Source organism: Acanthopagrus latus, chromosome 13, assembly GCF_904848185.1.
Source record: "Acanthopagrus latus isolate v.2019 chromosome 13, fAcaLat1.1, whole genome shotgun sequence".
In the NCBI taxonomy this organism is placed as follows: Eukaryota; Metazoa; Chordata; class Actinopteri; order Spariformes; family Sparidae; genus Acanthopagrus; species Acanthopagrus latus.
Window position 1 is genome coordinate 20,289,509 of NC_051051.1, and position 12,206 is coordinate 20,301,714.

The 12,206-nt window shown below is 42.7% G+C and overlaps 3 protein-coding genes across 3 annotated transcripts; 2 read left to right on the top strand and 1 right to left on the bottom strand.

Annotated features, from left to right (window-relative positions):
- Positions 1-823: 823 nt before the first annotated feature.
- On the top strand, positions 824-1,536 carry LOC119030786 (histone H1-like). Its single transcript, XM_037118652.1, has one exon. The coding sequence runs from the start codon at positions 865-867 to the stop codon at positions 1,480-1,482; it is 618 nt and encodes a 205-aa protein (XP_036974547.1). The 5' UTR covers positions 824-864; the 3' UTR covers positions 1,483-1,536.
- A 1,779-nt stretch (positions 1,537-3,315) lies between these two features.
- LOC119030789 (histone H3) lies at positions 3,316-3,826 on the top strand. The gene has a single exon (XM_037118654.1). The coding sequence runs from the start codon at positions 3,368-3,370 to the stop codon at positions 3,776-3,778; it is 411 nt and encodes a 136-aa protein (XP_036974549.1). The 5' UTR covers positions 3,316-3,367; the 3' UTR covers positions 3,779-3,826.
- Positions 3,827-5,941: 2,115 nt separating this feature from the next.
- On the bottom strand, positions 5,942-11,901 carry LOC119030788 (cysteine-rich and transmembrane domain-containing protein 1-like). The gene is made up of 5 exons (XM_037118653.1): positions 11,750-11,901; positions 9,635-9,726; positions 7,546-7,589; positions 6,952-7,144; positions 5,942-6,367 (listed from the first exon to the last, which is right to left on the bottom strand). The coding sequence occupies exons 2-5, from the start codon at positions 9,702-9,704 to the stop codon at positions 6,237-6,239; spliced, it is 438 nt and encodes a 145-aa protein (XP_036974548.1). The 5' UTR covers positions 9,705-9,726; positions 11,750-11,901; the 3' UTR covers positions 5,942-6,236.
- Between the last annotated feature and the right edge of the window lie 305 nt (positions 11,902-12,206).

Sequence of the window (12,206 nt, forward strand, 5' to 3'; positions counted from 1 at the left end):
CTCAAAGTTGTGCTATTGCACTGTACCTGAGTGTATGTACTTAATAACATCCGATCATTGGTCTGTGGGAGTGTGAGATAATTGTCTTCATATGTGTTTATAACTTTAAAATGAAAATGATAGTTAATTTTAAACCCCAGTATCACTAATCTTATTCATTACGCTATTTGTCGCCGTTTAGCGTCGCCAGATCACTTTAGCGGAAGACAAACCATGTTGCTTTATTGGATGATCTCAGATTTAACCTTTAAAGTGTTGTTGTCAATCCCTTCGTGTTAAATGTAAAGTTTGGCGGAAAGGGGAAGTCTTTTTTTCCAGCGGATCAGTCGGTGATAGCTCGTCTGACCGCCTGAGGCATCGGCACCATTCGTGTGTTTACAAGCACAGAAAACTTCTCACACTACAGCGAAATAAATCACACAGCTGCGGCCATTTCAGTGTTATGATATCCTCAGATGTTTCATCTCACTAGAACACCACCGTCACGTCTGATACAAAACTCTTTTAGCCATTTTTAGAGACGAAATGTGAAGAAAAGTCGCTGCGAGCTGCACAAAACGACTGTGTATCAGAGAGGTTCGAAGCCTGCTGTAGATACATAAACGAGTCCTCGTCGACAAACACCAAGTCGATATGAAGGAATGAGCGTTTCCTAACTGGAGCAGGAACAATTGTGACCTGAAACGTTTGTTTCGAGTGAATTTTATCCCCAAAATGTGGGAGAGAAAACACAAGTGTGTCCGGATATGAGCGTCACGGCGGAGCGGCTGGGTGTGTTGACTCTCCACGGTTCTCATGTGCTTTATAACTTCCGCCTCCTGCCGCCAGTTGACACAAACTCAGCAAACGACAGCAGAGGTAAACATGGCAGAAGAAGCTCCAGCTCCAGCAGCGGCGGCCCCGGCTCCGGCCAAAGCCCCGAAGAAGAAGGCAGCGGCCGCCCGCAAGCCGAAGGATGGACCCTCCCTCCCGAAAGAGATCAGTGCCGTTCTGGCTGAGTCTAAAGAGCGCAAGGGAATGTCGTCGGCGGCCATCAAGAAGGTGCTCGCTGGCAAAGGCGTTGATGTGGTGAAATGCAATAAACGCATTAACAGCTGTTTGGCCAGAATGGTGACTCAAGGAGCCGTCATCCAGGTGAAGGGCACAGGTGCGTCCGGCTCCTTCAAAGCAAAGGCAAAGAAGACTGAGGAGAAGAAGAAGCCTAAAGCCAAGCCAGCGGTCAAGAAATCTCCCGCTAAAGCCAAACCCGCCGCCAAGAAAGCTGCACCGAAGAAGGCAGCGGCCAAGAAGCCCGCAGCCAAGAAAGCACCGGCGAAGAAACCAGCGGCTAAAAAGACAGCAGCGAAGAAGGCTTCCCCTAAAAAGGCTGCCAAGAAAGCTACACCGAAGAAGACTACACCTAAAAAGGCCGCCCCTAAAAAGGCAAAGTCTGTCAAGAAGGCTCCCGTGAAGAAGACTGCAGCCAAGAAGGCCAAAAAGTAAAGTCCTGAACCTCCCCTGCACCCAGTGCTCCAAAGGCTCTTTTAAGAGCCACCACAACTTCTACTAAAGAGCGCGGTATTCAGTCACAGCAGTGCAGACACATGATTTACAGATTCACACACAGCTAGCAATAAGTTAGCCAGGTAAGTTCTTAGCAGGAAACATTCTCACTTACAATTCAACTGCTAAAAGTAAGAGCAGAAGTCAGTCATTTCGGCAATATTATATCTATGAATGTCCAACTGCTATTTTTGTTTCGCTTCTCACATTTCTGTTTTGTCTAATTTATCAATCTAATTGCAGTATTAGGTCCGTGGCTGAAGCAACTGTCTCGGTCATTGCTTCAACTCGGCTCCTGTTTCCTCTCCTTTCTGCCCCGAGCTGAGCTGTATTACGGGCTGATGCAGGGAAAAAGAACGATTTACTGACCCAGTAGCTCCCGCTCACAGCTCACCCGCTCTCCCTCCCCAGCTCGTAGAGCCCCTCCCCTTGACCGAGAAACTCGCTGCTCCGCCCGGTTCAGGACTCAGCAGCTCACTGCTCACAGCTGCTCTCACAGAGCCGCTCCCTCACCTGAGCAGTGCGCTGCTCCGCTCCATTCACTGGAAGTCTCTCCCAATACAAAATTATGTATGTAAATAAAGCAATCCGATTCACTTTAATGAGTGATTCATACAAACTCGAGTCAGTAAACGGAATCCAGTATCCCATCGCCATGTCTACAGTAAACAACATCCTGTATTTCTACTTTCCTGGTCTATTTTCTTCTGTTGTTTTCAGTGTTGTCCCCCTTCATAAACGACTCTTAAGTTGCTGCAACAAGTGAACATCTCCAGTGAGGGATCATTGAAGTTTTACCTCACCTTATCTTACGTAACTTAGACTAATTTATTTTCATCTTTTAATGCATTTTTATTTCACGCATGCTCTAATACTTTAACTTTTTATTGTTTCTCTTTAACAACATGTCAGTGATGGCTTTGGATTCCTGCAACATACTGTTTTCATTCTGAAGTTTCTTTTTGTGCTGGTTGATCAAACTATGAGTGTCACCAAGAGAGGACTTTGACTACATAAATGAGAATTATGTGTCGGATAAGTGAATTACAGAATAAAAAATTAAGATTTTAAACAGTTTGTTTCCCTCCGATGAGACCAAATCGGCCATAGAACTTCCTTTATTAATTGTCTTCAGACGGTTAGACAGCTGCTGTACGGGGAAAACCCGGAGAGAGGTGACGACAATATCCAGGTTAGGCTTTGGCCATACAAGATTAAACAGTACATTATTTGAAATAGGAAAACACAATTCAGGAGTTTTGTCAGCAAGAGAAACTTTAGAGCATGTTATGCTTTGCTGTCAAAAATATGATGCTGAGAGAAAGGAACTGATATTTAATCTCAAAGAAATGAAGGTGAATTACGATTTACGGGATCTTTTACAGATACGTTCTGGGGAGAAATGCTATCCACTTTTGTTTCAGTATCGAAGGAAAACAAAATTGATAGAGAGAATATAATTTCGTTTATTATTATGTATGTATTTATTATTTATTCAATTTTTTTAGTCTCTTTATTTTTATTCATAGAATGTATAAAGTCCCGATCCACACTCCGTACCAGTAGGTTGCAGTAATGGGCCAAAAAGTTGTTTGTCAATCACCATAAAACATGAAAAAGAGGAAGCCAGCCGCTGTCGCGGGGTGGTTTATTGGTTAGTTTGAATTTCTTTTCTCCAATAGCTGATGAGCTAGAGCGCGCGCTCAGCTCAGGCTCAACCAATCAGCACCGACATCGCTCCAGCGAGTTCTCTATAAAGTCGCTGTTCTCGCCGTGTTGGCGTTCATTCTTTAACTGTTATTACAGGGAAGACTGAGAAACTACAATGGCCAGGACCAAGCAGACTGCCCGTAAATCCACCGGAGGCAAAGCTCCCAGGAAGCAGCTGGCCACCAAGGCTGCCCGCAAGAGCGCACCGGCCACCGGTGGAGTGAAGAAGCCTCATCGTTACAGGCCCGGTACTGTGGCTCTCAGGGAGATCCGTCGCTACCAGAAATCTACCGAGTTGCTCATCCGCAAGCTCCCTTTCCAGCGCCTGGTCAGGGAGATCGCTCAGGACTTCAAGACTGACCTGCGATTCCAGAGCTCCGCCGTCATGGCTCTGCAGGAGTCCAGCGAGGCCTACCTGGTCGGCCTCTTCGAGGACACTAACCTGTGCGCCATCCACGCCAAGAGGGTCACCATCATGCCCAAAGACATCCAGCTGGCCCGCCGCATCCGTGGAGAGCGCGCTTAAAATGCCTTGAGACTCGAATAACACAACGGCTCTTTTAAGAGCCACATACATGCACTCTGAGAGCAATTTCCATATACACTGTAGAATGACTGCAGATCGCTGGTTATGCGTGGCACATAACTCATTGATTGTAACTCGGAAAACGTACAAGTTATTCATACTGCAAGATTATTGTCAAATACGCAGGGTGAGACCGGAGGTGAGGCCCACACAGTAGGTGGGCGTGGACTTTTAAGTGCTGCGCAAACACCCTTTGTATAAATAAGGGTGAGACCGTGCAATCGGCTCCTATAAAACAGCTTTTTCTTCAGCCATTCAATGAGACCAAGAGCTTAAAGGGCTGCAAATCTAGAGTTGCATGAGGTAACTATCGTCCTATATCGTATAGGCTTCACCCTTTACTGCTATCGCTGGTGAGTTAAAGGCGAAGCCTTATTGGGTCCGTCCGGTTCCACAAGCATGAACACACCCACTCAATAAACGAATCCATAACGCTCCACGCCCAGCTACTGCGTCATGCGTAAAGACGCATCACAAAGCCCCATATGTGCCTGAGTGGCACAGCATAGTAGAATGTGTAACATTCTATGACGAGATCAAGTCTTGGGATAATAAATTCTACTGCTGTGAGGCAATGGAGAGACGGTTACGCACTGTAACAGTCCGGCAAGGAACAGGGTGGGGGGAAACAGGCAGCTCTCCATATGCCGACAGGCAGGAGGGAGAGCGCACAACAAAATCACCCGACATCAATCACTCTGACAAAACCCTCAGCAGAGTGAGTCATGGAGAAACGGGAGACATCCCGTAGATAAAAACGGATGAAAGAACAGAGGAAAGACCAAGGAGCTGCAGTGCAAATGTCTTCCACCGTCATTCCTCCATTGCCAAGCCGTGGAGGACGAGATTCCTCTGGTGGAGTGCGCTCTGATGCTCTCCGGGGGATCCATCCCAGAGGAGAGTTATACCTGTGAAGCAGCCTCACACAGCCAGTGTGGCAGGCGCTGAGCAGACGGGGGGGAGTCCAGGGGAAGGAACTCGTGATGCTTTTAAGCGTAAAAGCTGGATTAGGCCGTAATACAGCCGAGCTGCCGTCTCCTTGGATCCTGAGACACAGAGAGAGCAGATAAATCACTGACTCTCTTTGCAGATGTCAGAGCCAACAGCAGAGCCGTTTTGGCTGATAGAAACTTAAGTGGAACCTGATCCAGAGGTTCAGAAAAGAGCTTTAACCAGCTCGCGTAAAACCAGAGTCAAATCCCACTGAGGGTCTAAGGAGCCGGTCTGTGTCTCCGTACGCCTCTCGGGAAACGTTTCATCAGCGGGTGGCTGAACACCGATCTGTCACCGAAAGCTTCATGACAGGATGAAATAGCAGCAGCATAAGTCTTAACTGTGCTGAAAGTCAAATTCATGTCCACCAACAGTTGGAAGAATGAAAGCACGTGAGACAGGGGACACGCAGTGGGATACAAGCTCTCTTCTACACACCAACGCTGAAAATCTGTCCATTCGGCTGTGTAAGACGCTCTGGTAGAAGCGGCTATCGCGCCCTGGATAGTGAGCACGGGAGTTCCCACGTACGGCCTGATATCAGCCGCTGCAGGCATGGAACCATGACGCGCCCGTGCGCTCCGGAGCTATCAGAATCGCTGACAGCTGCTCTTCCTGCACTCGGTCCAGGAACTGAGGGATTAACGGAATAGCAGGGAATGCGTAAAGGAGCATCCTGGGCCATGGCCGAGGCGCACACGCGTCCACTCCCAGCGGAGGATTGTCTCGTGTGCTCAATGAGAACCAAAGAGGCTGCTGTCGCTTTGTTGTCTGTGCGAATCAGAACATGTTGATTCTGCAGCAGCGGAGATAAATATGATAATTTAAAAAAAATTATACTAAATGGATTGTTTAGTGTAGCACAGTTATTTTGATTGCTAATGTGTTATGTATTTCTTTTGCAAAAATATTCTTATATGGCAAAGTTTTTTTTATTCAACAGCTTCCAAGTCATTTGACCCATTTTCTCAAACTCACTGCAGAAATATCTTCCTGTACTAGTTGAATGAGACACACCTCGTTTCATTGGATTTATGCAGAACTTCTATTTTTCATGAATATTTTAAATATGATGGAAGAAATGTAAAAACAAACGCGTTGTCTGCTAAATGAAGATTTTTTTAAATTTTTATTATTATTTTTTTTATTGACAGCATCAAATCAATGAAGAAATCAAGTACACATTTCCATAAGAAAAACATGAACCAGGCAAGTTTTCCATGGTTAGATTTATAATCTGCACATGCTCCAATCACAAAGCTGAGCCTTTAAAGGCTCTCCACAAGGATTATAAAGCATTTTTAAAATAAAACATTAACAATTAGTTTCACCAGCAGAGGTTGGTGTCTGCATCAGTGCCCCGCTGCATGATGGAAACAAAGAGAGTCTTGGTGAAGGTCAGAGGTCAGCAGAAGTTGTGGGTCAACAGGTCCCAGAGGCAGCAGCAGCACAGGGCAGCTGAACACGCTGCCAGGCACGATTTCTCAGCACCACCACCACCACTGTTGCTGCCACAGTTCTGATCGACCACGAACACTGACAGAGAGAGAGATGGAGCCAACATCTTACATCAGCGTTTAATCATTAACTCTGGACAGAATTCACATTTGTTTGTTGGTATTTTCAAATGTAGACTTGTATGAATTAGTGTATAAAAAAGTTATACAGTCTAATTAACCTCTTGTAACCATATCACCATATTTCTGCTCAGTCCATGTCATTTTGCTCAAATACCAGCAGAAAGTCTCAGCCCTAATTTAAAAGTCTGCTGTACATTTTTCAAACATGCGAACACATGTCCGCATTTATAGGCATATACATGTGACTTTACATCCATCCATCAGAGTTACCTCCAGACTTAAGAAGAATACAACTAGCATACAACTATCTAAACTAGCTTTCAACTGGCTTAATAACTTTCAACTAGCTTTCAACTGGTTTACAACTGCCTCAACTAGCTTACAATTAGCTTTCAACTGGCTCAACTAAATTACAGCTAGCTCAGATGGCTTTCAACAAGATTAAGACTTCCATACAACCAGCTGAGCCAGCTTCCTGTGTGTGTGAAGTGAATACCAAACAAACAGACATCGATGTTGTGTCTTTGACCTTTGACCCACTTGTGTTTTTGTCTGGCTGTCCATACGTCTTTGGGTTGCCCCAGCTGTGGCAGGGCCCAGGGGGCTCACTCTGGTACCCTTGGAAACCTGGCTGAACCAGGAAGGGCCCTGGGTTTGGCATATGCCCCGGCCCCATCTGCCCCATCTGCCCCTGATAGTAGAAAGGGTCTCCTCCGGATGTCTGAGGGAAGGTCTATAGAGGAGACAGATATCTTTTATATCATAGTGACACAGTGTCCAGACATTCAATACTAACTTTCTTTAACACATTTCAGACAGCACTCAGCATCTGTTGAGGTTCAATTAGAGTTTGAAACACAGCAAAAATTACAGGAGGTGTATTTGAACAGTTGGTTGGACTCAAATCATGAAATAATTTCATCAGTGTTGTCTGTTTTTCCTCTCGTCGTCTTGTGTATTTCCTCTCTGTCTAGCTATTATGTTTGAGAAGTTTTGAAAACTAAACAAAAAGTGACGGAAAATTCAAATAAATGTGTAAAAGCTTGGTATTGCGACAGTAACTTAAGTTTATTTGGTTATTATTCATTCATTTATTGGAGGCTTGCTCTGGCTGTAGCAATGCATGCTGGGTACCTGGTAAGGCGAGGCAGGGAAGGCTGAAGGCTGAGGGTTGAAGGCTGCAGAGAGAGAGAGAACAACAGGTCATGCGGTCAGATCAACACAATGGTTCAACAGAGTAAAACTGATTGTTTGCATGGTAACAGCCCTTCACTGACTTCTAATTTCTAAACATCTGGGCAAATAAAAGCCCCATTCACACTGCCCCTTCAAGGAGGGTATCATGTGCTGATACTCTGTCTCGCCATTTGTGTGAAAGTTACAGAGGCCAAACGAAGGGACAGTTTCATTCCACCTCTGATCCGCCACCGGGGTAGAAAGATTTGGCTGTGTGAATGGAACAGCCGACAGTGGGAAACTGGACTGTGTCGGTCTGATGGTGTTCATAGTCTGACAACTAAATAGATCCTTCACTCATTAAATGAAAGACAAACGTCTAACCCAGGATGCAAGGCTATACAGGACAAGACAACAGTAATGTGATAGCAGGCCGTGTCTTCAGTATCTTATATGAAGGGAAAAAAATACTGCATTTATATGTGGAAAGCCTCTGTCATCCTGTCTGTCCGACTCCTCGTCACATTTCTGCCTGAAAAACAGGGTCTGTCCTCGGCAGCAGAGCCAGGCAGCTCCCACAGCTGAATGGCGGTGATTATGTTACATGATTCAGAGCAAAAACCTTTAACTCACCATGGCTTTGTCTCCTTCCACTAATGGATTGTTGTAGTCCCTGGCAACTTGTATTTAAAAAAATAACCGCAGCAGTCAGCCCTCCTGACCAAGGCTTAAGTGAACTTTCCCCCAGAAAACTGCATTGCACTGCACTTGTGAGAGCCAGACATTGTTTACTGATGCCGATTATATGATGTCATGTAGAGCAGAAAATGCAACTTCATCAAATTCCAAACAGTACAAACAGTCAGCAGATACATATTTAGATTAACAGGTGGAAACCGGGAAACAGGTTACAAAAAAACCTTGTGATGTGCCCCCCCCCAACGCCTCTTTTGGTTCTGCAATACTGGCATGCTGCATCATATGACACACTGGTTTTGTGCCGCCACTGCTTGGTTCAGTGTGAACAAACAAAATTCAAATTCAAACTAATTCAAATTCAGAATACTTTATTTGTTCCCAGGGGGCATTTAAAGTTGGCATAAAGGTCAGCCTTCATTGCGGCGATAATGCGGATCCCTGCATGAAAAGGGCTCAAGTTGCCCAGACTCTTTACTTAATTATCATGATGGAAGTTAAACCTCCTAAAAAGATGATAGTGAAAATCTAGACATCCAAGATCAGGCAGTTTTTAATGTAAAACAATATAGTCGATAACCCATTAACTAACGTTAGCATTCCACCACTTCCTAGCTAACATTCCCATTTATAACATCTAGTGTAGTTTCACTTCCAGGTTTAAATAAATGTGTCCAAGACATGTGTTGATATTTTAGAATTCATGTACGTCTTTCCTATCGTATTATGTAAGGTTTAATAAATGTTAATGTTAGCTAGGAAGTGGTTGAATGCTAATGATTGCTGTTGTCTAAAACAGGTAATCAAATATGTTCTTTTACATTGAAATACAGCCAAATGTCCCTCTGAATTGTCAATATCCATTGTATTTTCAGCTGCTGCTCACTCAGGAGTTGGTTCAATGATAATTCGTCAGATTCCTACATTTATTCAACTTGTAGTATGACATTTGAGTGTCTATTTGAGTGTTGAGAGAGGAAAGTTATTTTAAGAATTAAGTATTTTAGTCTATTAGAATAAAATCAGGATATTTTGTTATAAGTATTTTTATTATAAGTGTTATGATAATATTTGTAATATTTCATTAAGTTGAAACATTTCGATGTGAACCTAATATATTTTCGAGATTAAAGTTGCAATATTGCGGGGAGGAGTAAAAATATTCAGAAATGCCAAAATATTTTGAGAGTTAAGTTATGTAGTTATTATATTTTAAAACTGAATTGTCGTGAAGAGATGAGTCTGTCAGCCTACGCCACCCGAAGGATGTGAAGAACCTGAAGTTTAATGTTTCACAAAGAAACACATTATCATTTAATTTTTATCACTATTAATGAATGAAGGAACAAACCTGAGGGGAAGCCAGGAGCCGAGGGGCCAATGGGGGGGTGAGGTATGTATGGAGGAGGCTGGTCACTCATCTGGATGGATGGATGGATGGATCTGAGAGAGGGTAGGAGAAAAATGTTTTTTAAATGATATCTAGCTGTCTAAATCATACATGTAGGAGTGAAGTCAGTAAGGTGTGTATCAAATATCAATGTAGCTGAGGGGCAGCAGCTATCAGCCAATCAGGTGAAGCCACACAGTAATAAGTAGGCTGATGGACAGCAGGTGTACAAGCTGCACTTTTGGCTCTGGTAAACCAAACTTTCAGGTTTTTTCACAGTGCTTTATATATTTTTTTAATTGTTGGGTATCTTAGATGTGCAAGCACCCTGAGGTGTTGTATATGTTAATCATTAATAAGATGATCTGCCATGTTTGTTATTGTAGGTAGAAAAGATGAGATGAAAAGAGATTACTGTCAGAAATGTACAATGTACAATCCAACATTGTAAGTTACTGTGTTTTTTTTTTTGTTGTTGTTGTTGTTTCAGTCTGGTGTTTCTTTTTTATTTTATTTTTTTTATTTTATGTTATATCTGTCACGGGTAGATTACTCCCAGCTCTCCATCCATGGGTGGTTTGCTTTTTAGCAGAGGTACGACCATCTGTCTCCTTGCCCTTCCTTTCCTCTTGTTTTTAAAATTGTATAAAATTATTCAATGAATAGTCAGTTATGGAAAGCACCCACACTGACTGTTGTGGCCTCTTTGCTGAAGCCCCTGTGTCTTTATCCACCTACAGTATGTTTCACCAGTAAACTGAAGATCTTGAAGAAATCAAACATGTAATTTGTCAATAACCATTTCTCCATTTTCTGCTATTTTATACAATGAACACTAAATTGATTGATTGACTGATTGATTAATTAGCGTAATGACGAAATCTGTCTGCATAGTGATCATGACTAAAATCATGTTTAGGTCATCTCTGTTTAAGTGGACGAAATTTTCTGTCAGGTGACTATTTAAAATCACGGCGAGGGTTTCCATATGACAAATCCTCACTCAGGGATCCCTCTAAACTGCCTGCATACCAACTGTAATCTAATCTACAGGTTTCCATGACAGTCAGTTTAGAAACACACTCACTCTCTGTTTTCTCCGTTGAACACATATTTTGTTTGTTCTGAGAAAATAACCCAACATGTTTCCAGTTAAACCAGTCTTCTGTTTTACCTGCCAGCACTCTGTCTGTTAGCAAAGACAAAAAAAAAAAAAAAAAAAAAAAAAAAAGTGGAGGAAGAAGAAGAAAAAAAAAGTGTTTATATTTTTATAATTTTACTCATGTTAATTTCTGGACTGAGGCTCCAGCGCAGTTTGTGTTTAAGAGAAGACACTACATGTTCCTGATGAACTGTTCAGGAGGTAAATGATAATCAAACATAAAAATGGACTCATATATCCATGAAATAGCTTCAAATAGTTTTTTCCAGTTTAATAGTAGTGTGGTGTATGGGACATGATGAACACACAAACATCGAATAGTCTCAAAATCATCTCGTCACCTAAACACACACAAATCCATGTATGAACTCATATTTAACATTTCATCTATATTACCATATTGAAGCCGAAATCCCTCCATAAATTGCAGGATTAAAGGAACAGTTCAGTTAAATACACCTAGGACTGAGACATTAAAACGTGTGACACTAGAAGCATTATTTAAGGCTTTATTTTATCCAGTTAAAGCTCAGACTCGGCTTTTTAAAGTTAGGCTGACCATTATTAGTTATTATGAACGGAACTTAATATTTACAATATGCATGATGCCAGACTCCGTTCATAAGTCCTCCAGTTTAATGTTGTCAGGCACACCAGTAAACAGTTTCAATCGGAATATTGAAATTCATGATATTTTACGAATCAAAAGTCTCTATTCCTTAATTCGGCTAACATCAGATACTTCAAGTCGTGGCGACTTCAAAGATTTCAACACTTTTAAAACCTTCTTCCAGAAACCATCATCGTGAGAATTCAGCGCACAGAGACGACATCACGGAGGTTTCAAAGGGTTGCTAAGTAAAATGTCGTCTAGTTTTGTGGAGTCTGGAAAGTGTGAAATAATCTTATCTTACCTTCTAGTTCAAGACGAAGTTCAAAACTGTCACGATGTAAACTGTCTCTCCGCTCGGTCCTCTCTCTCTCTCTCTCTCTCTCTCTCTCTCTCTCTCTCTCTCTCTCTCTCTGGTTAATTCACTGATGCATCAATTGAGCGCGAGGACGAAGCTGTCAACAGCACGAGGACAGGGTGAGGTCAGAGGGACACATCCCAACACTTTTGCTGAACCTCCTCGCTCCTTTTCACCTCCTCCCTCCTTCTTTCTTTGTCATTCTCATTTCTCTCTCCCTTTCTTTGTTTCTTTTGACAATATGACTTGTCTAAACAATGAAACTGTTGCTGTTGCATTATTTTGAATAGAATGTATTTATGCTCACATTTAATTGTATTTTTATTACACAAATAATGCTTTTTAATAACCAAGCGAGCCTCCATGGTGAAGTTCCCCCGGGGTCCTGACCTCCCACCTGAAC